General features: G+C 42.6%; 1 protein-coding gene across 1 annotated transcript in view; it reads right to left on the reverse strand.

Moving 5' to 3' along the window:
- The window catches only part of LOC138442046 (cytochrome P450 2J2-like), a 28523-nt gene extending 5948 nt beyond the window's left edge, over positions 1 to 22575 (reverse strand). Inside the window, exons 1-8 of the mRNA XM_069592929.1 lie at positions 21027 to 22575; positions 14598 to 14760; positions 11066 to 11215; positions 10529 to 10689; positions 7805 to 7981; positions 5992 to 6133; positions 5474 to 5661; positions 2629 to 2767 (exon numbers count right to left, since the gene is read on the reverse strand). Coding sequence (XP_069449030.1) covers positions 2629 to 2767; positions 5474 to 5661; positions 5992 to 6133; positions 7805 to 7981; positions 10529 to 10689; positions 11066 to 11215; positions 14598 to 14760; positions 21027 to 21236 — 1330 coding nt within the window. The 5' untranslated portion in view covers positions 21237 to 22575. The remainder of the gene's footprint in view (positions 1 to 2628; positions 2768 to 5473; positions 5662 to 5991; positions 6134 to 7804; positions 7982 to 10528; positions 10690 to 11065; positions 11216 to 14597; positions 14761 to 21026) is intronic.
- Positions 22576 to 26495: the final 3920 nt, after the last annotated feature.

Raw genomic sequence — 26495 nt, forward strand, 5'->3', positions numbered from 1 at the left:
GAGCACTAGATTAGAACTATATATATAACAAACAAGGACCTACTGTATAGCATAGGGAACTATACTCAATATTTTGTAATAACCAGTAAGGTGGAAACCTAGAAAGAAAAAGATATATATGTGTCTATAACTAAATCTTTACCATGTGAGCCAGTAGCTCAGCTGGTAAAGAATCCGTCTGCAATGCAGGAGACCCTAGTTTGATCCTTGGATCAGGAAGATCCCCTGGAGAAGGGATAGGCTACCCACTCCAGTATTCTTGGGCTTCCCTGGTGGTTCAGTCAGTAGAGAATCTGTCTGCAAAGTGGGAGACCTGGGTTTGATCCGTGGGCTTGGGAAGACCCCCTGGCAGAGGGAGAGCATGGCAACCCACTCTCGTATTCTTGCCTGGAGAATCCCCATGGACAGAGGAGCCTGGTGGGCTGTAGTCCATGGGGTCACAAAGAGTTGGACATGATTGAGCAACTAAGCAAATAGCTAAATCACTTTGCTGTACACCTGAAACTAATACAATATTGTAAATCAACTATACTTCAACAAAAATTTAAAAGAAACCAGAAACTTGAGTCTTCGGCCCTTTTATATCAATTCCTTGGGCACATGACCTTGGATGAGAAATAACTTTCTCTTAATCCTAATTTCCTTTCACTGAGAAAGGAGATACTAATTGTTTTCCTAACTGTTAATAATTGGGTTGCTATAAGTATAAAATAAAATGATTTGCTTGCAAATGAAATCTGTAATAGGAAGGATGTGTTTCAACTCTAAATAACAAAAAAATACAGTGAATAACACTTAAGATAAAACAGCTGAAACTCTGTACTATAATAAGAAACATAAAGCTCTTGTAGGCAAGAGGTCTAGGCTTCCCAGGTGGCGCTAGTGGTAAGAATCCACCTGCCAATGCAGTAGACTTAGAAGATATGGGTTCAAACCCTAGGCTGGGAAGATTCCCTGGAGGAAGGCATGGCAATCCATCCAGTATTCTTGCCTAGAGAATCCCACGGACAGAGGAGCCTGGCAGGCTATAGCCCATAGGGCTTCAAAGAATCAGACATGACTGAAGCGACTTAGCACGCACCAAGGCAGACAAGAAGTCTGGAAGGCTTTCCAACATCCACATGTCTGCTTTCATATTAAAAAGTGACTTGTCCAAGTGAGCAAAGGTGGCAGAGAACCAGAGAAAGAAAGACAGAAGATCTAACTGGAATCAGTCCAGATACACGAAGGACAGTGCCCTACAGCAGAAAAGCCTGGGCTCTGTATCATGCCTACATGGGGTCAATTTCCAGTCCCTCCCTTTCTGTGCCTTTGTGGCATGATCAATAAGATTATACTGTCACAGAAAGTCAATGTATATTTAATTTAACTCAATGATAAGAAAATTGTTGCGAAATTCAGAGCATTCACTCACTGTAGCATTTAGTTACTTTCTTGGGAGATGTTTCTAGGAAGTGCATAGGCTTTATTTGATAAACCTGGTCAACACTGAGTTCAACCTCTGCTCTGTGAGCTTTGTGACTATAGATACCATAGTTGACCCTGTTAAGCTGTAGTTTCCTCCCTTATCCCCAGCGTGGTGACTGGAATTTGGACTTTGTAACTTTAAGGTAGAATACATGGTCCATAAAACTTGTACTGGTTTTTTTTTCTACCTAATCATTGTCATATTCTCAGGGCTGCATAATTGACACATAATAGGTGCTCAGAAAACATTTATAGAATTAAGGATTTGGGAAATTATTTAAAATGATCTCAGCAACATACTTAACTCATTACCTGGTAAATATAAGACTTTTCCTTCCTCATTTCACAAAGTTATGAGTAAAACACCCCTTTGGAACTGGCTGGCTGGGAAACATGAGAGAAAGAGTTTTCTCTGCATTCTCTTTCATATATTTTAAGTTATACACCATGTAAATGTATTCACTAGATTTGTAAAGGATTGCGGTTATTCAGTCATCAAGTTGTGTCTGACTCTTTGCAACCCCATGTACCACACTACACAGACTTCCCTGTACTTCACTATATCTCAGAATTTGCTCAAACTCATGTCCATAGAGTTGGTGATGCTATCAAACCATCTCATTTAAAAAAGTAAAAGGACCTCTTCAGGAAGAATGTAGTATAGACAGAATCTCATCTACTTAAGCCCATGGCATCTACAGTCCCTTGTAATGCCCATAATGATACGGAAGCAGCCCCTTTACTGGAACCTCCCCTACCCCTTTCTTAGCAATCAGCTTTATGTTTTTGTGAGTGGGAAGCACTAAAAAGATCTTGGAACACTTTAAGTCCAATAAAGATGGCAAGTGCCCATCCTTCTTTTGTGCGTAACAGGCAGAGGCTAAGTTCCTCTCCCCAAAGTTCCTGGGGACTGAACAATTTAAAGCTGAAATCTCCATCAGAGTCAAGCCAGGGCTTAGGACATAAGAGAATGAATCCTGGTGATGCTCAGCCCAGGGAAACCTGCAATGCACCCACAGCAAGAGTGAGTCATGCTAGGCAGGGCTATCTACAGACATGCCAACTAAAGCAAGGTATCACAAGAGGAGCAGGGCTGAGAGAGCAGAAGAAGGGCTGAGAGAGGGACTCTGGGTTCCCACATTCCTGTTTCCAGATACTCACCTATTGAAAAAGGCAGAAAGGATTCCCTTTTCTTAAACTGTCCATTTTCCAAGAAATGCTCTGGATTGAAGGTGTCGGGGGTGGCCCACTCCGCAGGGTCCCTGTGCAGTGCAGTCAGGTTGGTCGCAACCAGGGTTCCCTGGAGAAGGCAGGGGACTCATGCAAGACATGACACACACCACAGATGTGTGCCGAGGGGCAGCGGCCCCCCGGGCTCCCACATCAGGGCTGATTGAACTTCTTCAGCCTCCCCAACCCTGTACCTGCTGAGCTCAACCCCTAGAACCCTGCTCTTTGCCATGGGACAGCTTACAATGATGGACTGGAATTGTCTGCTGGGAATTTATCAGCGAAATGTGGCTACTCTTAGTGCAGAATGGGAAGGTGTGTGCATCAGTGAGAGAATAATGTGACAGTGGGCAGGCAGTTCTGGACCAAAATCAACCCAGTTGCTCAGTGAAGCGGCAAATATGGCAGCCTCCCCAATATGAAAAATGTCTCATTCACCTGTTTCTCCCATTCTTCCCTCCATTATCTTACACATTCCAGAGAAGGCTTAATAATACAATCAGATCACCCAGTGGAAAGAACCACTATCCTTCCCAGCTTGCAGCAAGAAACCCAAGAGTCCTCCTTAACGCCCCCCATTATTCAGTCTGCCTTCATTCCATCCTTTTCCGGGCTGGTCACTTTTCCTAGAAATTCCTCTCGATTCCATCACCTCCATGTTATGTCCTCCACTGCCTGGTCCAAGGTACTACCTTGGTTGTCCACACTCCTACAGGAGGCCTAACTACAACTCTATATCCTCTCCCCGCTTCAAAGTGCTTCACACATGGAAAGCAGAGTTAGCTCTGGGCATGGTTTAGTTATGTCACTCCTAGCCACCCTGGAACTTGATAAAAACCCTCCAAATAGTTCTCCTCACTCAGATTAAGGACCTGTCACCAGCCCTCTATCTGAGTCACAGTCCTTCTGTCTGCACTCCCACTATATCAAGCCTTTTTCAGTTTCTCAGTCATACCACTTGTTCCCATACCTTTTTGCATGGTGGCCTCTGGGCATCTTCATGCCAGTGACTACTCACTAGACCTGCCACTGCCAGGGTCTTTGTCCCTGCTGTGAGCCCCAGCTGCCCCTGCCTCTGCAGACCTTCCAATATTAGTAGGTAGGTCTGGTCCAGACTCTTATGAGGTCACTGCTATTTTTCCATGGGTCTCAGTGTGCACATGACCCAAGAGTGGAGTTGATGCTTCCTTTAGTCCAGTGGAATTCCTGTGATAAAAGGCTGCTGACATTCAAAGCCAGATTCTCGAGGGCTCCTCCTCCTGATGCCAGACCCTCAGGCTGGGAAGATTGCCTTGGGGCTCAGGACTTTCTCTCCTGTGGCAGAACTTCTGTAGTATAATTGCTTCCAGTTTGCAAGTTGCCCACCCAGTGGGTAAGGGTCTTGCAGAACAGTACATCCGGAAAAAAAAAAATCTTACAAAACCAATCTCTTGAGCTAGGATGGTTCTCTGCAGCTAAGTGAATTGTTATGAATATGTGAAGATCACCTGTAATGTCATCTAGACCTCAGAATTCATCCAAAAGATGGTCAATCAGCAAGAAAATAGTAAATGAAATCGCAGCAGAAATAGCTGCTTCTCCAAGGGCTGCAGGGACCATGACCAAGGCGAGCCCAGAGCATAGGCACTTCTGGTTTTATCTTGAACCCCAGGTTCAACACACAAAGAGGGACTCAGACAAACTGAAATGGATCCATGGAAATGACTAAGGTGTTGAGAAAGCAAAACTCTGAATGTGCGGTGTGCAGAGAGGGCACTAGTGGGGACAGGAGAGCCGACTCCTGAGATCCTAAGAGTGATCGGCAGAGTGCCGAACTGCCTTTGTGAGGACAGGGAACTTAACAGGGTCCTACTGAGAATAATTTAAGGAGCTTCTTTTAAAGCAAAGTAAAGTGACTCCTGTGGAGAAAACATGGTATAGGACAAAAAAAGATGAGCCTGGGGCTCGGAACACATCTATTTCTTTAACCCAGCTCTTGTCACTTTGTACACCAGAGATTTTATGCAAGATCAATCAGCTCTGAGCCTTCATTATGAATTTGTAAAAGAAAAAAAAAAGATAGAATTATTCTGAGGACTGATTAAGTTGAAAGAACCTATATAGTCCATAGTACATGATCACTGCTTAAAAACCATTCATTCTTTCACTCCTTTTGTGATATTCAGTGTGCACAGGCTTGGTTGATTCCCTTGTGAGGTAGTCCCATCAAGGGACTGTAAGTCAAGGCTGGAAGCAATATCTGTGGGGATATTATGTTAGAAACACCAGTTTAATGTGATGTTGGCTCAGGAGGTCTTAACCGGTTCTCATATTTCAACATTCTAAACCCCCAGGATTTTGAAACAGAATTTTCCAAAATAAGTCTGGCAGGTCCCTATTCTGTGAAAAGCTCTCCTGTGGCAAAGAAAAGGACCTCATGGCAAAGTCTGACTGAGAATTGCTGCCTGCTGTTTCCCGACAAGAATTAAGAATGCACGTCAGGTAGTAAAAAGAATGAGAAATCTCACAGTAGAGAAAAGCCAGCCTTTGTCTGAACATGTTTGACGTAGGAATCCTCCTTCTCCTCTAGAACAACTATTAACATTTATATGAACTAATATTCTAAAGACCCCATGTAAAGAAAAATATCTAGAATTACATCAGTGGTAATATATCTCCCTCTCCAATTAAGTATTTCCCTAAGACAAGAAAACACATCACATTTGCCATTGAGATTTCCATCATTTACAAATATGAGCTTGGAGATCTGAGGCTGCTGGTGTGAGCCCCTAATTACCTTGGGCAGGTGGTATCCGGCCAGGGTGGTGTCCACTGCCACCTCCCGGGGTACATTCAGAGGGATAATGTTCCCCATTCTCAGCACCTCGTGGATGACAGCGTTGGTGTAGGGCAGGGATTCTCGAGTGGCCGTGCTTGGCTGTTGTGATTGGCCAAGCACCCTGTCAATCTCAGCTTGGACTTTTTCTGAAAAAAGCAGAGGTGGTTCTATAATTCTGTTTTTCTATAACTCTCCTTGAGCCTGGTTAAGTTAAGGAATGAAATAAACAGCATCAAAACGGCTATCTTAGGCTCTCCAGACTAGCTTCTCAGGGAGGTATGAGAGTGGGAAGTGGGCCCTGGTGTGAGACAAATTAGGTGGAAAACTCTTGCTCAACAACATTCCAGCTGCAAGTTCCTAAAGCTGTGTGAGCCTCAGGTTCCTCTTATTGGTGAGGGTGAACCAACACTCCTGTAGATGAACTAATTTATGGAAGCATACTGATCTGGCCTAGGCCCATCCACTAATGAGCTCACCTTGGATTTCAGGGTTAAGGGCCATGTAGAGCAGCCCCCAGCGCAAGGCGGTTGAAGTTGTCTCTGTTCCAGCAAGGAAGAGGTCTAGGGTGCTGTAGATGAGGTTTTCTTCATGGAAACTTGAAGCAGCATTGCCCTTATGCTAGAAAACACAGTGATTATTGGCTTATCCAGATGGTTCTTAGCTGCCACAAATAGGAGGCTTCATTCTAGTGAGAACATGGGAGGAGAGATTCCCCCAAGAGAAATGACTTTTCCTTTGACCATCTCAGCAGGCAGAGGCTTATTATTGCAGTATCATTAGCATCTTCCTGCTCCAAGTGCTGGGAGCTTTTGTCACCTTGGATGGATGAAAATTGAGAGAATCTTTTTACTTTCATTGGGAGAGTCTATTATTATATTGGAAATATAATAATATTTGGGTTACAATATTAGCCACACCTTTCACTATATGTACAACTTGACCAAGTTGCTAAACCTCTCACTTTGTGTTCAGTATTCACTCCTCAACTGGCATTATGAACTATGTGAGATGGAAATGTCATATAAGAAATCCTCAACAAATGTTTGCATTGATACCAGAAAGAATAAAATTAATTTCTCTAAAGTACAATTCTCGCAATTCCCCATTAACATCCTCCTGAGGTTAAACTTCTCTGATTCCAACAATCATTCCTCTTGGCCCTCCAGCATCTTCACCACTTTCCTACGGGAGCTTCAATGTGTCCGTGTTCCTCTGTGTGCCTGCACACCTTATAACAAGTGAAGTCTCCTCCGGTCAGGAGGAATCAATACTTCTATTAATGGTATAACAATAAGGTGAAATAAGAGAGGAGACAGAAAATAAATTCACCATTCTTTGAACTCTAAAAGTTGAAAATGAGTGAAAAACAATGACACTGATGCAGTGATGAGTATTACCCACCGGCCTTAATATGTTAAATGACCTGTATCCAATTTGGCCTTTTCCCCGCATCTCACAAACAACATTTGAAAGTGCATGAAACAGGGAGGAGGGAGGAAGGCAAAAGTCCTCCACTTGAAACTAACCTTTGGCATCTGACTCAGCTTCACTTATACTCTGTGCTGGGGAACTGGGGAAGGGGTAGGGGACTGGACATTGGTAAAAGTAATATTGAAACAATGTTTCTTTTCCCTGCTGTGTATAGGTCTTTCAGATATGGGTAGAGGACAGAAATAGACTATCAAAAGGCAGTATATGTGGGCTTTCCAAAGACCTCAAGCTGAATACTCTTAAACCAATATCTTTAGTTTGAATGTTATCATCAATTCTGAGCTAATGATATTCCTATACTCTGAAACAGTGTCTCTGTTTTTCCAACCTTGTGCTAGGCTGAATAATGACCCACAAAAATGTCCATGTCCTAATCTCTGGAAAGGGTAAATGTTTTTTGACAGATGGAACTTTGTAGATATCACGAAATTAAGGATCTTGATATGGATTATCCCAGCGCGCCCATTGTAATCAGAAGAGTATAAGAGGAGACAGGGAGCAAATTAAGAGAAGATGCAAGGACAGTGGAAAAAAAGACATTACATCAATGGCTTTGAAGATAGAGGAAAGGGGCATGAGTTCAGGGGTATAGACAGCCTTTAGATGCTGGAAAAGTTCATCAATGGATTCTGCCCTAGAGCCTCAAAAGAGCCAGCCTGCCCCGATCTTGACTTGATAAATTTTGGTTGTTTTAAGCCACCAAGTTTATAGTGATCTCTTACAGCAGCAATAAGATATTAGAATCACCTCATTTGCTCTCTAACAACACTACTCAGGAAAACACTCAGGTTCCCTCACCTTTTCTATTTCCTGGAGATAAGCATCAATGAAGTCTCTTGCTTCAGCAGGATTCCAGTCTCTCTTGTGGTTTTCAATCATTTTGGCAACAAACATTTTCAGTTTCTCCAAATTATTAAAGAGTGCTTGGTGTGGACCCGGAAGGAAATTCATTATCCTTGGAAAGACATTGTAGAGCTGATGGAGAAAACAAAACAGTCATGGAGACAAGGAGGTGCCCGTTTTCTACTTTTGAAGACAAAGAAACCATTGTATCTCTATATGTATTTTCTTTGCTTATATTAACGCTTGGAATCACCCTTGTCTCATCTTCTCTGGCACACCCCTTTTCTTTCCCCTCTGGCAAAGCATTTCAGCACTCCATCCAAAATAGAACCATTTTCAGACCACTTCTCAGTACTCCATATGTTTGTCATTCTAGGACAAAGCCCCAACATTTCTTACCTAGATGCTTTAAGGCCTCCCAGCAATTTCCCTGATTCTCTCCTCAACCCCTATCCCAGTCTGTTTTCCACTGAGCTGCCAGAGAGATCACTTAACAGTTTAATCAGATCATTTCTTTCAATCCTCCAATGACTTTCCATGACATTTAGAGAAATTCTACACCATTCTCCTGGCCTGGAGCTCCACATAAGCTGGCCTCTTCCACGCCTGTCCCCTCTTCTGCTATCACTCGCTGCCATCTTACTCGCTCTTAGTCTTTCTAGTCCAGCTCCGTTGGTCTCTGTGACAACATCAAGAATGGCAATGTTTAGTCTTCTGGATTTGCTATTCCTTTAATGAAGATTGGTCTTCCTCTGGAAATTGTATAATGCTACCCTTTTATTTCATTCAGGTTGGCTCTTGCTCAGAGATATCTTATTTGATAATCCTATAATGCAGTACTTCTGGAATCTCTTCCCATTCCCTTATTTATATATTTTCATGACACTTTCCTCTAATATGTGTTATATATCTTTGTGCATGAAACACCTCTTTCTAGCTAGCTAGTTAGTTATGTTAAACATAGATATGTGTTTATCTATCTTACCATTATGATGTATTCTTTATGCAGATAAGACATTTTTAATAAAATTAAGTGTATTTTGGATATATTTTCCCTAAAAATATCTGGTAGAAAACAGATAGCCCAACATAATGGAAAATTGCCTAGACTTAAAATGAAACATACATGCCTTTGAATATTAGCTCTACTGCTTTCTAGCTATAAGGCTTCGGGAATAATAATAATGACAGTCATGAAGATGATGATGTAATTTGTCTGGGCTTGGTATAATCCTCTGCCATTGGGGCACCAGGGTTATTTTCCTTACTCATTCCCATGAGATCTATTCCACACTTAACACACAGCCAGTGGATCACTATGTGAATATGCTTAAGCATTCCCATATCTACTTGCCCATATTAGGATGCTCCATTTCATCTTTAAAGGGTTGTTGTAAAAATTGACTGAAATAAAGTATGACAAATAGAATTGTCAATCATACTGCCTGAGCTATTTTGGGCCTCTAAAAAATGCTTATTTTACCCCCTGACTCACTGCCTCATCCAACCTTCTCAGGAATTTCTTTTCCCTGGGAATAGTCAACACATGCTCACTGAGGTCCCAGACTTCCTAAGTTCTGTCTTAATAGGAAGGAAGAAAATGGAATTACTGAATGGAGGGGTTACCATGATTAGAAGTGACAATAAGAAATGTTGTTCAAAAATAATACTGACAATAATAATCATAGTAGCTCATATCCATTATGTCCGTTTTCTGTGCCAGGATTCATGCTAACTGCTTTATCAGGTTAGGTGAGATGGGTTCATAAATCTCCAGGCAATGTTACTTTTAAAAATGATTACAAGTAAATCCTCCTTTACATACACAAGGGTTTACCCCAACATTTAGGGCTGATTTTCCCGTAACAGTGCCTTCCAAATACACAAAAGGGGCTGAGAGGCCAAGCAGATGAGCAGAGCTTTTGACAGACTTACAACCCTAGCAGGACAAAAGGAGATGGCAGAGATTACCAAGGACAGGGTGAGGGTTGAATCCCTTAAATCCATATCCTAGAAATTTAGAAAACTGGTAGGAACAAGTGTGGATGTGCATGGAAATAGACCAATGGTGGAAACCATTAAGGATTTTTACACACAGGTGTATATGCAGGAGAGATGAGTGGATGTGTCCCCATGAACAATAAAACAGAAATGTTCATGGCAGCTTTCTTCATAACTTCCTCAAATTAGAAATCCCTCATATGTTCAATAAATCTGCAAGCATTATTCAAAAGAATAACAATCAGTGGCACCTGCATGCAGAGGAAAACTACACAGAGTAAATTAGAAGACCCAATAAATAAATTTCAAAACAATGAGCTGAGTTAGAGCCAGGCATAGAAGCATACATCTGAGGATCACAGAGGTGTGGGACTAGGGAGGGACATGGACAGAAGGGACTCAAAAGTGATGGTAATATTCTGTTTTTTAAGGAAAAGAATGTAGTATATACCTGTATGTCATGTAAAGTACTGTACTTTATACAAATGTTAGTAATGTTATTTATCAATAGTAAATACAATATTATAAAAAAACATTACAGATTGATTTCAAATAAGTTTGCGCTGAAGTCAGTTTTAAAAAGTTATCTTTTAGCTACAAAGGAAAGAAAGACCCCATCTAATCTGTGATAGACATTAACATATCTTTATGCAAGATAGGAAGTGACAACTGCCTCACCTGGCAGCACATTGATGTCTGCAGATTTAAGACCTCATCCAGCATCCTCAGCAGCTCCCGGAACTGATCATCCTGGTAGTCAAACCGCTCCCCGAAGGTAATGGAGCAAATAATATTGGAAACAGCATTGTTGATTGTAAAGTGAGGGTCGAAAGGCTTTCCTGGAGGAAGAAGAAGAGATGGAGCCTTCATATTGGATTGTTTCTATTGTACAGAGATCCTACTCTGTGTGACATATGACACACTGACTACAGAACCACCTCTGAAACTGTGACCCCAGGGTCTGACACTGGGCAAGTACTGAGTCAATGCATGGGAAGTCTAACTGATGACCAGGATTTAAAACCAATATGTTTACTACCCATCTTTGTCTTAATTCATGAGCCCCATGAGGACAGGTCATGGTTAGCTGTTCCCTGTTATCCCCTCAGCACTCTACACAATTCTGGGCTCAGGACAGACAGGTAGGAACTGGTGAACATCTGGTTAGCGAACGTATGAGCCACAGTCCCTGCACGTGTCCTATGACATGCTCACCGTTCTCCTCTCCTATCATCTGGATGAGGTAGGAGGCCTCCTCCTGAATGCGTTCCTCTAAGCTCTTCTTTCCTAAACCAAAGTTCCTAAGAGTTGTCAGGGCAAACCTTCTTTGTTCCTTCCATATGTGGCCACTGGACATGATTAAGCCTGGGAAAAGAAAGCCAACATTATGAAAAAAAGCCAACAAGACCTGTGATGTATTAGAAGGACGAAAAAGGGCTTTAAGGTGCTTGAAACTATTCAGAGAAGTAATTTCAAAGCAATTGATGTAATGGATTGAATTTACTGATTGCTTGCAATGCTGGAGACATTAGCGTTTTTAATGCATTCTGGGATTTAGTACTCACTCTCTGATATACTTCTATATATATATATATCACTATTACCAAACTGCTGCTAAGTTGCTTCAGTCGTGTCCAACTCTGTGCGACCCCATAGACTGCAGCCTACCAGGCTCCCCCGTCCCTGGGATTCTCCAGGCAAGAACACTGGAGTGGGTTGCCATTTCCTTCTCCAATGCATGAAAGTGAAAAGTCAAAGTGAAGTTGCTCAGTCGTGCCTGACTCTAGCAACACCATGGACTGCAGCCCACCAGGCTCCTCCATCCATGGGATTTTCTAGGCAAGAGTACTGGAGTGGGGTGCCATTACCAAACTACTACCCCAATTTTGCTGATGAGAAAATTGAGGCACAGGAGATAAATGTACACTCTGCAAGGTCACAGAGTTGGAGCAGCAGAACAGGCATTCATTTTCAAGCCTGCCTGACTCTGATGCCCATGCTTTGATTACTTGTCACACACTATATCTAAGTATTTATGTTACATACTAAGCATGCACTAATGGATTAGATAAAATCAAAACTCATAAGGAGAAAGTGCTTAAAGATCCTTAAAAGATGAATCATCCTAGTAAACAAAGAATTGTGAATGGTATGCAGAAAGAAAATCACAGGCAAAGGATAAAAAAATCCATCATGAGGTATGCAGAGAACTTCATTTATTTTATAACACAGGTGAGACCACTACCCTCTCAATTCTTCATTCCAGTACACTTTTCCACTCCTTCTAATATCTCCCTTTCACTTCCACCACCTTAGTGAAGTGGTCCTCCCTGCTGTTCAGTCCAGGATCCTTTTCAGCCTCATGTCAACAGCATGAGATGCATTTATCTTGAAACACTCTTTTCCAGTGGTGCTCAGGACGCTACACTCTCCAGACTCTTCTGCTAATTCTCTGACTTCACAGAAATCACCATACCTTCGGTTAACTTTCAGTTCAGTTCAGTTCAGTCACTCAGTAGTGTCCGACTCTTTGCAACCCTGTGAATAGCAGCACACCAGGCCTCCCTGTCCATCACCAACTCCCGGAGTTCACTCAGACTCGCGTTCATCGAGTCCGTGATGCCATCCAGCCATCTCATCCTCTGTCGTCCCCTTCTCCTCCTGCCCCTAATCCCTCCCAGCATCAAAGTCTTTTCCAATGAGTCAACTCTTCTCATGAGGTGGCCAAAGTACTGGAGTTTCAGCTTTAGCATCATTCCTTGCAAAGAAATCCCAGGTTGATCTCCTTCAGAATGGACTGGTTGGATCTCCTTGCAGTCCAAGGGACTCTCAAGAGTCTTCTCCAACACCACAGTTCAGAAGCATCAATTCTTTGGCACTCAGCCTACTTCACAGTCCAACTCTCACATCCATACATGACTACTGGAAAAACCATAGCCTTGACTAGACGGACCTTAGTCGGCAAAGTTATGTCTCTGCTTTTGAATATGCTATCTAGATTGGTCATAACTTTTTTTCCAAGGAGTAAGCGTCTTTTAATTTCATGGCTGCAATCACCATCTGCAGTGATTTTGGAGCCCCCAAAAATAAAACCTGACACTGTTTCCACTGTTTCCCCATCTTTATCTCCTATCAAATTTTGAAATGATGAACCTTTTCAAGCTTGGATCAAAGCTTCTTCTCTTCTTACCCTTAGCCTCCATTTCTACTAAATCTTATCAACTCCAAATATTTCAAATGACATCTACTGATGTGAATGTCAGCTGTGCCTCAGCTGCAGACATGCAACCAATTTTCTGCTTGACTCTCTTGGCTTCACACTCAGCATATTCATGACTGAGTTAATGATTTGCTCCATACAACTCGCCACCCAGGCCAATGAACACCTTGTTCTCCTCCACATCTTCCTTTTTTCCTTTACCTACCCATTTGGGTGTCTACCTCTATCTCCCTCCATCTAGGTCATCACGTCCTATTGAATATGCCTCCTGAATAGCTTAAATCAACTTGTCTTCACAGTCACTCCCCTAGTGTAACCTACTGGACTGCCATTTCTTGCCACTTCCCTAGTTCAGGCCACCACCTCTTCTCCCTTAAAATTCTACAATAGTCTTTTGCTCCTTTTATTCCATTCTTGACATTGAAGCTTAGAGAAGTCTTTAAAACTTACCATGTAAGTATGTTGATTCCTTTTACTACTTAAACATTCAGAAGCCTGCATTGTTATTAGGATAAAAAGCAATATCGTTAAACATGAACTATTTCAGGCGAAACTTCACATCTTCATCTTCATTTAATTATCTCCATTTAAATTCTGTTCTTCTCACATTGGATGCCTTTCAATTCCTCAGTTCACTGTCCTTTTACCCATCTTAGAAACTTTTCATATTCTATTCCCTCTAGTGGATTGCTTCTTCATTTTATTACTTGTTATTTACTTATAATAGCTTTTCCTGAGTCTCAGGAGCAGATTTGATACCTATACTAAGTGAACCCTGCTCTTATCTTCATAAAACTGAGGCATTAAATTTTAGCATACTTGATACTGTGTCTCTTAATAACATGTAAATTACATAAAAATCAAGAAATTTTTCTGTTCTACTCACTACTCTGTCACTAGTCCTCGGTTCTCATGGCAGATAGTCGAGTGAATGGATGTTGGATAATGGGTGAAGTATTTCAGAGAGGGATTGAGAAATACCTGAAAAAATGGTGTTTTTGTAGAAGTATAAAGTTTTTCATTTAGAATTTTGAAAATGTAAGTTTATTTAGTGACCATTCTAAGTACTCATGCCAAACTCTTTAAACATAAATAGAAGGCTTGAGATACCTTTGGGGCACAGCCTTAATAATACAGCATAAGGAACTGGAGGCAAGAAGAGATCACTTAATCAACAGGAACAAGCTGATCCACATCCGTTTTCTAGGGGAAGAGATCTGAGTGGGAAAGCAGAAAGAGAGCCTGAGGACACATTGCCTTTTCTCTGCTTAAACAACACACCACATCACTGAGTGATGAGGATACTTATTTATCGAAGCATCCAGAGTGAGTTCATGCAGGTCATGTCACTTCTCCCAAATCCCTGACATTAGAGCTGACTCTGCCAGGTGCCCTGAGGGGGTGCCTTCAACAGGGAAATGCGGGCACTCAGGCTCCTTATGAGGAGCTTTGTCCCTGGGATTGTTGGAGATACTGTCCGCAGACCATAAGAATATCAAACATACGCTAACCAATGTAAGAACTTACCTTTAGTGTTAAAGATATGCTCCTGGAGAGGCATTACAGGGCGGTTGGAAAAGTTTTCACCTTGGTGGACAAGCGCTTCTTTAATTAAGGGTAATCCACTTATAAGAACAGAAGGAAATGTACCAAGATCCAAGCTAAAAACATTCCCATATTTCTTCACAAACTGAAAAATAGTAGAAGAATCACAGTTATACATGCACATGTCTGTGTGTTCTGGAATGGAGGGTATGTAGAGCTGAGGGAGATTATATTGAGGGGAATCTGTGTGTGCGTGTGTGTGTGCGTATGCGTGTGTGTGTGTACACCTTTGCTGTTGGAAATATTTATGCCTGTTTCCACTTCTCTTGCTGTCAACTTGACTTCAGTTCAATCCACTAGAGGATGTAGACATTCATTATAAATACTCATATATACATTCATCTTACTTGGATTGAGTGAGCATATGTATCCTGAGAAAAAGGCATAAGGATACAATAAAATACGCAAGGTCTCTAACCTCAAGCATCTTAGAGTCTAGTGAAGTGAGAGAATTCAGTCCATGTGACTCACCAGAGAAGGCAGAGATATGTTTAGTGAATGTCTGGGGTAGAAAGCATGGACTTCATAGAAAATCATATCTGTTTAACCACAAGACAGTGTCCCCTTCTTCAACAGGTTCTAGGTGACAAAAAATTCATTACAGGGCTAGGCCCAGTCATAGACAAGAGCACACTAGCTGGAGCCATATAAACTCTATGCTTGGCTAGCTGTGAGATCTCGGGAAGTTTTTTCACTTTTTTTTTGAGCCTCCACGCCCCTGTATAAGAGGGAGAAAACAATTTTTCGTTTGCAGTTTCTGGGAGGGGTAATTCTCTGGCTGTCCAGTGGTCAGGGCTTGGACTTTAGTGCCATGGACACAGGTCTAACTCTTGACTGGGAACTAAAATCTCACAAGCAAGGCAGTGCGCTCTCTACAGCCCCCAAAAAGGGGAAAGAAGATTTCTGTGAGGAAGAAAGAGAACAGCAATGGGAAAGACAGTTTGTTTTCAATACTGGCAGACAGCCACTCTAGACTCTGGGGAATGAATGGGCTCCGTGAGCAAAGAAGCGTAGGTGCAGTTGCTCAAGGGGGCAGACAGGACAAGAGTAAAGAGCTGATGTACAGGGGAAAGGCACTGGTGGTCACAGACAGCCACATCCACTGGGTGCCACACTAACCACTTGGCACCTTTTGTCTCATTTCCCTCACACCACCCTATGATGGTGTGTATTCCCTACTAGGGAAGCTAGACCAAATTTATCTTTTTTTGATTGCACCACATTGCTGTGGGTCCTTAGCTCCCTGAATAGGGATCAACTTGTGCCTCCTGCTGTGGAAGAGCATTTTCTTAAACACTCATCCATCCACCCTATGGCAGTAATTATGTTATTTATGTTTTAGTAAGGAAAATGAGTCATGGAGAAGCAACTTAGCCAAAGTGCCAACGATATTAAGGACTGGAGGTATTCATAAGATTTAAAGACAAGACATAAAGCTGAAATAGCACTGGGAACTTAAGAGTTTACTGGATGCGACAGCAATAAACTGAGAATGAGAGTAACGGGTCAGGGAGAGGAGAGAAAGAGTGCGAGTGAAATGAGTGTCTGGCTGTGTCACACACACATAAGGGTCCTGGGGCTAGGAAATGTTCCTGGAAAGAATACCTCTCACCTGTGTAGGGAGGTGGGATACAAGGCCGGAAAGGTACTATGAGCTAGACCAAGGAGGTCTTAATGTCAGGTGAAACACTTTATATCTTGTTTTGTTTGCAATTAAAAATTGAGTAAGAGAGGTAAGGTGAGTGCTTAGTACTTGGATTTTGAAGGCATACAAATCCCTTTGTATCCAGTTTCCACTGGTTATTTTCTATGTGATACTTAGTCAAGTTATTTAACTTCTCTCTGTCTCAGTTTCCAAGTATATAAAATGAGGGCTCTTACAAATTCTTTCCAAGTATATAAAATGAGGGCTCTTACAAATTCTCATCTTTAGGATTCTGGGGTTAGTAATCATAATACTAAGGTTAATAATAAAATTATGTATTTTTATTGATATATTTGGGAGTGTATTTTAGCAAAAGATTTCTTGTAAGATACTGACAAAGAAATGGAGGGAAGTGGCCAGAGAGGGTATGAAGGGAGCCCTTGCAGCAATCAAGCCAGACAAGCGATGCCTCATTTGCAATCAAAAACTTTTTTGTTCTTCAATTGGTTACTATAAATGTTTAAAGAGAGGGGGAGGGAGGTAGATATATAAACTGAGCATCAACTGTATGCTAGGCACCCTGGCAGTAGGCTTATAATCCTAACTTGTTTCTTATAACAACTCTATAATGTATGCCCAATTTTCAGAAAAAGAGGCACAGAGATATAGTGCATAGCTGATGGGCATAAAGTAGGACTGTTTCTAATTTGCTCTGTATGCCTCATCCTTAAAGAAAGCATGGACACATTCTCTCTCTCTTCTGCTGAGTGATGGAACTCCCTAAGGATTACCTGGTCACACTACTCCTCATTTAATTTCATGGGAATCCAATGGGACGGGAGTAGTGGTGACGTGTGCGTCTTCTGGGTCGTGTTCTTAAAGGAAAGTTACTTCTCACCACCCCCCACTTTCTCCTTTTCATGGCACAGAACTTACACATGACACTGCTGCAGGGCCAGAGCACAAGACAGAAGCACTGTAGTTTCAGATGACCTTGTGGAGCAAAGCAGCCTTCCTATCCTGGTCTTCCTACCTACATCTCAACCTACTTGTGAGAGACAAATAAATTTCAATCTTTTTTACACCACTGTCTTTTGGAATCTTTTTGTTACATCAACTCTGTATAAACCCTTATAGTGGATTTAACCACCTTATCTACCATTTCCCCTTCTTAGTCCAATAAGAAATTTTTCTTATTTACATAAATGTTTCTATAAAAGCCAGACAGCTATAGTAAACAATGTTGAGAAAACGGGGGAAAAACCATGCTAAACAAATCAGCCAGTTTCTTCACTGCCTTATTTTGTTTTAGCTCAAGTCGCTTCTCCAACTTAAAATCTCCTGTCCACTTTACTCCTCAGAGCCACTTGCCTCTGCTCAAGTTCAGCCAAATTTATTTCAACATTCTAGGAGGGTATCCCCGTGGATTCCCATTCACAATGAACCCACTTAATGACATCTCATTTGGTTACCAAAAATTTATACCACACATTTCACCGTATACTCTTCTTGTATTATGCCTGTCATATGATAAGCGCTTCTTAAATGTCTACTGGATAAGTGCAACCCTGAACAAAATCAATTATCTGCTAACTATATCATGAAAAGTCAAGTAGCATAAGTAGAGACCAGATTAAGATTCAAGTCCTTCTTTGGCCATTTTCAGTGTTGAGTCACTTAGGCAAATCACTTAGTTTTCAGTTTCCTCAGCCTTAAAATGGAGAAACAACCTCAGATGATACAATAAGCTTTGTATGCATATCACATAAACTTTAGAGCAAATACTTAAGGCACCAAACAAAGAAACATACTAAAAACACTACAGTTAAAATAGAAAGGAATTCTTAAAAATGTTCAAGTGACCCACAAAAGACCAGAGAGAAGAAATAGAGGAACAAAAAACAGAGCAAAAAATAGAAAGTGAATAGTAAAATGGCATACTTAAGTGTTCACACATCAAAGTGAAAGTCTCTCAGTCCTGTCGACTCTTTGTGACTCCATGGACTATACAGTCCATGGAATTCTCCAGGCCAGAATACTGGAGTGGGTACCCTTTCCCTTCTCCAGGGGATCTTCCTGACCCAGGCATCGAATCAGGGTCTCCGGCATTGCAGGAGAATTCTTTATCAGCTGAGCTACCAGGGAATCCCTCAGACAGCAAAAGTTACCCTAAACACAAATGATCTAGATTCACCAATTAAAAGAGATATTGGCACAGTGAAAAAATGACCCACCTATATGTTCTATATAAAAACTCATTTCCAGTATAATCATATAAGTAGGTTAAAAGTGAAAGAATGGAGAAGCATATAGTATGCAAATCCTAATTAAAAGAGAGCTGGTGTGGCTCTATTTTATCAGATAATATTCAGGCAAAGGAAATCATCAGGGATAAAGAAGAACATGTAATAACTAAAGAGCCAATTCACCAAGATAATGTAACAATTTTAATGTGCATGAGCCAAATAAAAAGAGCTTTATATATAGCCAAATAAAAAGAGCTTTACTTTATATATACCAAGTATATAAAGTAAAACTATCAGAACTGATCTGACACATAGATAAACTTCTAATTATAGTTGGAAACTTTAACATGCCTCTCCTAATAATTGACAGAATTAGTAGATAAAAAGTCAACAAGGGTATAGAAGCACTAAACAATACACTCACCTCTTCAAGTCTGTCTGATATATAGTACAGAATGCTCCAACAGCAGCAGCAGAAGCCATTATTTCAAGTATGCATGGACTCCATTTTAGGTCATAAAACCAACCTGTACATATCTGTTCAAAGCTGAAATACAGTATATGTCCTCTGACCCTAATGAATGCTGACTGTAAATCATTAACAGAAAGAAATCAGGAAGATCTTCCAAAACTTGGAAATTAAACAGCACAATTCTTAAAGAAAGGCACAGGTTTAGAATCCTAGCATCTTGGCCCTAAAATTCTATATACTCATCCTACCACTTAGTGCAACCAATTGGCTGTTTCTCCAGAAAGTGATGAAGCCATCTCCATCTGAACTTGAGTCTGTAATACAGGCTTGTGTTGAAAGTGCTCCAGGAATTTCTAGGGAACTAGAACTATTCTTTTTTGAGCACCAACTATAAGCTATTTTAACACTGAACATTCCTTTTATTTAATCATCACAACCACTTACCACAGTGTTGTCGGTCAGGAAGGTGCCTGTGCTGAGAGGCAGGGAGGCAGTTGATTCTTGGGACAGTGTTGAGTGATGAAGGGAATTTTAAGGAATTCAGAATGGCCACAGTTAGGGAGCCTTGATGGGAGATGACTATAAAGTGGAAAGAGGCTACAAGAAGGGATCCATGTGGCTCCCTAAGGAATATGAACTCTAGGAAGCAGCAGAAAGCACTAAGAAAATCTAGGCAGAGGATGACATTTTTAAATGAATACTTTAGTGAGAGTGGATTGCAGATGGAGGAACCTGAAGCTGAGGAACTGTGTCCTTGTGTGGATGGAAGCAATGTAATTGAAAAGTCTTGAGGATTTAGGTAGGGATGGCTCAGTGGGTAGAGTCCAAGTGCAGTGCAGGAGACAAAGGAGACTCGGGTTCGATCCTCAATTCTGAAAGATCCCCTGAAGGGAATGGCAACCCACTCCAGTATTCCTGCCTGAAAAAAATCTCATGGACAGAGGACACTGGTGAGCTACAGTCTATGGGACTACAAAGAGTTGGATGTGACTGAGCGACTAAGCACAGGCACATACATCCTCATTTCACACATGGAAAACGGAGCCTCCAAGAGGGGAAGTATATAGCATTCACCCCTACCCCCACCAAGAATAAGATTATTGAAAAGAGGAGTGATCATACTATAAATAGAACGTCCCAGTAATATGTAACCAGACACCACAAAATGACTTTATTTTTTGAAATGACTTTAAAAAACATGTGTCTGTTACACTCCAGACTCTAATAAAAGAAACGGAAGAGACTTGGTCAGTCGAAAAACATTTACTGAGCATATAGAGAGGATTCTGAACCATATTCAATCCCAGGATCCCTGACAGGAGAGAAAATATGCAAATATTAAAGCTCCTGGCAGTATGTGAGGCTTCAGATGAGAGCAACAGTTCAATATTTACACTTTTTCCATCAGCTATATGGAACAAGAAACACTTTCCGTTTTGTACATTAAACCTGCAGCCCCCACCTCCCCCAAAGCGGACCGTGTTGGGACCCTTAAATAGTAAACAGCTAACAACAGTTCTGGAGAAGGCAATGGCACCCCACTCCAGTACTCTTGCCAGGAAAAGCCCATGGACGGAGCCTGGTGGGCTACAGTCCATGGGGTCGCTAAGAGTCGGACACGACTGAGCGACTTCTCTTTCACTTTTCACTTTCATGCACTGGAGAAGGAAATGGCAACCCACTCCAGTGTTCTTGCCTGGAGAATCCCAGGGACGGGGGAGCCTGGTGGGCTTCCGTCTATGGGGTCGCACAGAGTCGGACACGACTGAAGCGACTTAGCAGCAGCAGCAGCAACAACAGTTCACCCCTAGAAAGCACAGCTGGAATCATTCCAGGTGACGGTGAGGAAAGAGAAGCTCAAAGCAGGGTGTACCCGGTTCCTGACTGAATGCCTCAGAAGCCCCCATGCTCCGGCCCTAGGTACCCGGAAGGCCCTTGTCCTGCAGGTCAGGTCAGGACGCGGCTCTGACACCTTCGCCCGCTCCTACCTGCTGAAGCTTCAGGTGCGCCTTCTCAAGGTCCATCAGGAGCGAGTTGCCTACAAAGGGCAGGCCCGCGGGCCCTGGCGGGAAGTTCTTTGGACGCCGTCTTTTGAGGAAATCAGCAAAGAAGAGAAAAACGGCGGTCCCCAGCAGGACGGTGCCAGGACGGAGAGCCGCCCAGAGGGCCGCCGCCAGGGAGCTCAGGGCCTCCAGCATCACTGCGATGTCTGGTTTCGCTTCTGGGAGGATCTGTGCGTCCGCGCTCTCAGCCGGGTTCCCAGGCCCCGCCCCATCCTACTGTCTCACCTCGCCCTTGCCTCCTCCCACCGCGGCTCTTCCCTTCCCCCAGCGCTCAGCTAAGCCCCACCCCTGGCTCCCTGTGGCGCCGGGTCCACCTTACCCCTCCTTGCCTTTCCTCAGGTCCTGCTTCCTCCTCCCCTCGCCCCAGCTTTCCCCCACCTGAGTCTGTTCTCTGGGTTGGAGCCCAGCCTTCCTGCTACCCTCTAGATGTCAGGCATGGGATTCCCTGGAGAACATACTTGGATCTGAGAAAAGGCTAGGCTGGGAGGTTTTTTGTGTCCACTGAAAGAATATTTACAACCTAAACACTAAGGGTTGTTTTATTCCATGAGAAGTTTAGGACTTCAAGCCAGTTCAGTTCAGTTCAGTCGCTCAGTCATGTCCAAGTCTGTGACCCTATGGACTGCAGCATGCCAGGCCTCCCTGTTCATCACCAGCTCCTGGAACTTGCTCATATCATGTCCCTTGAGTAGGTGATGCCATCCAAGCATCGCATCCTCTGTCGTCCCCTTCTCTTCCTGCCCTTAATCTTTCCCAGCATCAGGGGCTTTTCCAAGGAGTCAGTTCTTCACATCAGGTGGCCAAAGTATTGGAGTTTCAGCTTCAGCATCAGTCCTTCCAATGAATATTCAGGACTGATTTCCTTTAGGATTGACTGGTTGGGTCTCCTTGCAGTCCAAAGGGACTCTCAAGTCTTCTCCAACATCACAGCAAAAGCATCAATTCTTTGGAGCTCAGCTTTCTTTATAGTCCAACTCTCACATCCATACATGACTACTGGAAAAACCATAGTCTTGACTAGACAGATCTTTGTCAGCAGAGTAATGTCTCTGCTTTTTAATATGCTGTCTAGGTTGGTCATAGCTTTTCTTCCAAGGAGTAAGCGTCTTTTAATTTCATGGCTGCAGTCACCAGCTAGGGCAGCAGCATTTCAAGTAACAGAGAACTGCTCAGAGGAGTTGGTGGGGGGACAGGTAGTCTGAATGGCAAAAGACTATTATTAATTAAAGTAAAACCAGATATCTCAAGTTAAGGAATTTAGCGCTTTTCTATATACGGTAAGATGTAAGAGTCTGGGCTCACTGAAATCATTCCTTTGATAGGCACCTCACCTATCTGGGGGCCAGTATCCTGTGTCATCACATCCTGAGTTTTCTTGGGGCTCAACATAGGGAGTAGCTTCAGTGTGATGGCTCCTAGGTGGCAAGTATTCTTTCTTTCCTGAGTTCCCTCAAGGGTCATCAGCTCACTGTCTGCAGTTACTGCAATCGCTGATGATTTTGACATAATTTGTTTACTAATACAACAGGAAATAGTCCATTTCTCACTTGTTGGTTGGTTTGTTTCTCTCTATTTAGAGAGCCTGTCCTTCTGAGACCAAGGGTGCCCTAAGGTTTACGGTTTCATTGCATCTCAGAGAGCTCCACAGACACTTGAGCTTTGTGTTTTTCAGTCACCTTCTCACCAAAGGATTGGAACCCAGCCTTTTGAACTTTGGAAAAACAACAGAACCGGACATTTCTTGTGAGGTACTCTGTAACAAGGGAATGAACTCTTCTCTTTATATAAATTACTTCAGTGACAAAATTATGAGGATGCATTCTTTGTTCCATTTAGCAGTTAAGGAACAGTAAACATCTTTTCAAACAAAGTTTGAAGGAATTTGTTCCTAGTAGACCTGCCTTAATAATGTTTAAGGTCTTCAGAAAGAAAGATATATAGGTCAGAAACACAAATATAAATAAAGAACATTAGAGAAACACGTAAAGCATATTGAGTCTTACTTGCTTTTTCTTAATTGAGCTGATAATAAAGGTTTGTTCAAAAAAATAGCAACAATGTATTTGGTGATTTTAGCATATAAAGATGAAATGTTGGTTGGACAGAAGGAAGGGATTAGGAAAATTCTGTTATAAGGTACTTGAACTTCTAATTAAGCAGTGTAGTATTATTTGAAGGTGGATTTGAATTAGTTGGAAATGTATACTGTGAACTATAGAGCAACCACTGAAGTTTTAGAAAAGAAATATAACTGTATGCTCAGACAGAAGAGAAAATGGATTTATACAAAATACTCAGTTAAAACCAAAAAGAAGACAAAGAAGACAAAGAAGAAATACATATCAAAAGCAATGACTAGGATAGATAATAATCTGTATCAATAACCACATTAAATATTTATATTCTGAACATACTTGTTAAAAGACTGCCAGAGTCCATTAAAAAAAAAAAAAAGAATCCTTTCAGATGGCTCATTATTAAGATACAGAAACATGACTGATTTTTGTAGGTTTTGGATCCTGAGACTTTGCTGAATTCATTTATTATTTGCAACAGTTTTTGTATGTGTGTAATCATTAGAGTTTTCTAGATATTAAGATGGGCTTCCCAGGTGGCACAGTGGTAAAGAATCGCCTGCCAAAGTAGGAGATGCAAAGAGACCCAGGTCAGTCTCAGGATCTGGAAGATCTCCTGGAGAAGGAAATGGCAACCCATTCCAGCATTCTTGCCTGGAAAATTCCATGGACAGGGGAGCCTGGTGGACTCACTCCATGGGGTCACAAAGAACTTGACATGAGTGAGCATGCACGCACGCATGCACACACACACACACACACACACATTAAAATAATGTCATCTACACACAGAAATCCGAGTTAAATTCACCCATTCCAGTCCATTTTAGTTTGCTGATTCCTAGAATGTCGACATTCACCCTTGTCATCTCTTGTTTAACCACTTCCAATTTGCCTTGATTCATGGACCTGACATTCCAGGTTCCTATGCAATATTGCTCTTTACAGCATCGGATCTTGCTTCTATCACCAGTCACATCCACAACTGGGTATTGTTTTTGCTTTGGCTTCATCCCTTCATTTCTAAAGTTATTTCTCCACTGATCTCCAGTAGCATATTGGGCACCTAATGACCTGGGGAGTTCCTCTTTTGGTATCCTATCATTTTGCCTTTTCATACTGTTCATGGGGTTCTCAAGGCAAGAATACTGAAGTGGCTTACCATTCCCTTCTCCAGTGGACCACATTCTGTCAGACCTCTCCACCATGACCCGTCCGTCTTGGGGTGCCCTGCAGGCATGGCTTGGTTTCATTGAGTTAGACAAGGCTGTGGTCCTAGTGTGATGATATTGACTAGTTTTCTGTGAGTATGGTTTCAGTGTGTCTGCCTTCTGATACCCTCTTGCAACACCTACCATCTTACTTGGGTTTCTCTTACCTTGGGCATGGGGTATCTCTTCACGGCAGCTCCAGCAAAGCACAGTAGCTGCTCCTTACCTTGGACGAGGGGTATCTCCCTACCACCGCCATTCCTGGCGTTCAATGTGGGATAGCTCCTCTAGGCCTTCCTGCACCTGTGCAGCCACTGCTCCTTGGGTGGCTCCTCCCAGTGCAGCCCCTGGCCTCGGGCTCGGGGTGGCTCCTCAGGGTCACCGCCCCTGGCCTCAGACACGGGGTGTCTCCTCCCGGCTGCCACTGACCTCAGACGTGGGGTAGCTCCTCTCGACCGCTGCCCCTGACCTTGGAAAGAGGGTGTCTCCTCCTGGCCACCACCCCGGACCTCGGACACAGGGTAGCTCCTCTCGGCCGTTCCTGCGCCATCTCAGCTGGCACTCTAGGCCGTTGCCCCCGACCTCGGACATGGGGTAGCTCCTCTTGGATGCGCTTAGTGCCGCCTGCACTTTGTGCGCCTGCCCGGCTCTCGCAGCCGCCTGTGCTTAGTGACCATTATATCTACTACTGCGGGCAGGAATCCCTCAGAAGAAATGGAGTAGTCATCATGGTCAACAAAAGAGTCTGAAATGCAGTACTTGGATGCAGTCTCAAAAACGACAGAATGATCTCTGTTCGTCTCCAAGGCAACCCATTCAATATCACAGTTATCCAAGTCTATGCCCCAACCAGTAGTGCTGAAGAAGCTGAAGTTTAACGGTTTTATGAAGACCTTCAAGACCTTTTAGACTTCTTTTTTGGGTGTTAGGTCTAAAAGGTTTTTCCAAATAGGAAAAGGAGTACGTCAAGGCTGTATATTGTCACCTTGCTTATTTAACTTATATGCAGAGTACATCCTGAGAAACACTGGACTGGAAGAAACACAAGCTGGAATCAAGATTGCCGGGAGAAATATCAATAACCTCAGATATGCAGATGATACCACCCTTATGGCAGAAAGTGAAGAGGAGCTAAAAAGCCTCTTGATGAAAGTGAAAGAGGAGAGTGAAAAAGTTGGCTTAAAGCTCAACATTCAGAAAACAAAGATCATGGCATCTGGTCCCATCACTTCGTGGGAAATAGACGGGGAAACAGTGGAAATAGTGTCAGACTTTATTTTTGGGGGCTCCAAAATCACTGCAGATGGTGATTGCAGCCATGAAATTAAAAGATGCTTACTGCTTGGAAGAAACGTTATGACCAACCTAGATAGCATATTCAAAAGCTGAGACATTACTTTGCCGACTAAGGTCCGCCTAGTCAAGGCTATGGTTTTTCCAGTGGTCATGTATGGATGTGAGAGTTGGACTGTGAAGAAGGCTGAGTGCCAAGAATTGATGCTTTTGAACTGTGGTGTTGGAGAAGACGCTTGAGAGTCCCTTGGACTGCAAGGAGATCCAACCAGTCCACTCTGAAGGAGATCAACCCTGGGATTTCTTTGGAAGGAATGATGCTAAAGCTGAAGCTCCAGTACTTTGGCCACCTCATGCGAAGAGTTGACTCATTGGAAAAGACTCTGATGCTGGGAGGGATTGGGGGCAGAAGGAGAAGGGGACGACTGAGGATGAGATGGCTAGATGGCATCACGGACTGGATGGACGTGAGTCTGAGTGAACTCCGGGAGATGGTGATGGACAGGGAGGCCTGGCATGCTGCGATTCATGTGGTCGCAAAGAGTAGGACACGACTGAGTGACTGAACTGAACTGAACACACAGAAATAGTTTTAGCCCAGCATCAGAAAGAACAAGATACTTAGGAATAAAGTTAGCCAAGAAGGCAAAGGACTTTATGTTGAAAATGTAAAATATTGCTGAGGAAAATTAAAGAAGATGCAGATAAATGGAAAGCTATCTCATGCTCATGAACTAGAAGAGTTAATATGATTAAATTGCTCATGTTAGTCAATACAATTCCTGTCAAAATCCAGAAGACATTTTTTATAGAAA

Source organism: Ovis canadensis, chromosome 1 (assembly GCF_042477335.2).
Source record: "Ovis canadensis isolate MfBH-ARS-UI-01 breed Bighorn chromosome 1, ARS-UI_OviCan_v2, whole genome shotgun sequence".
NCBI classification, from domain to species: Eukaryota; Metazoa; Chordata; class Mammalia; order Artiodactyla; family Bovidae; genus Ovis; species Ovis canadensis.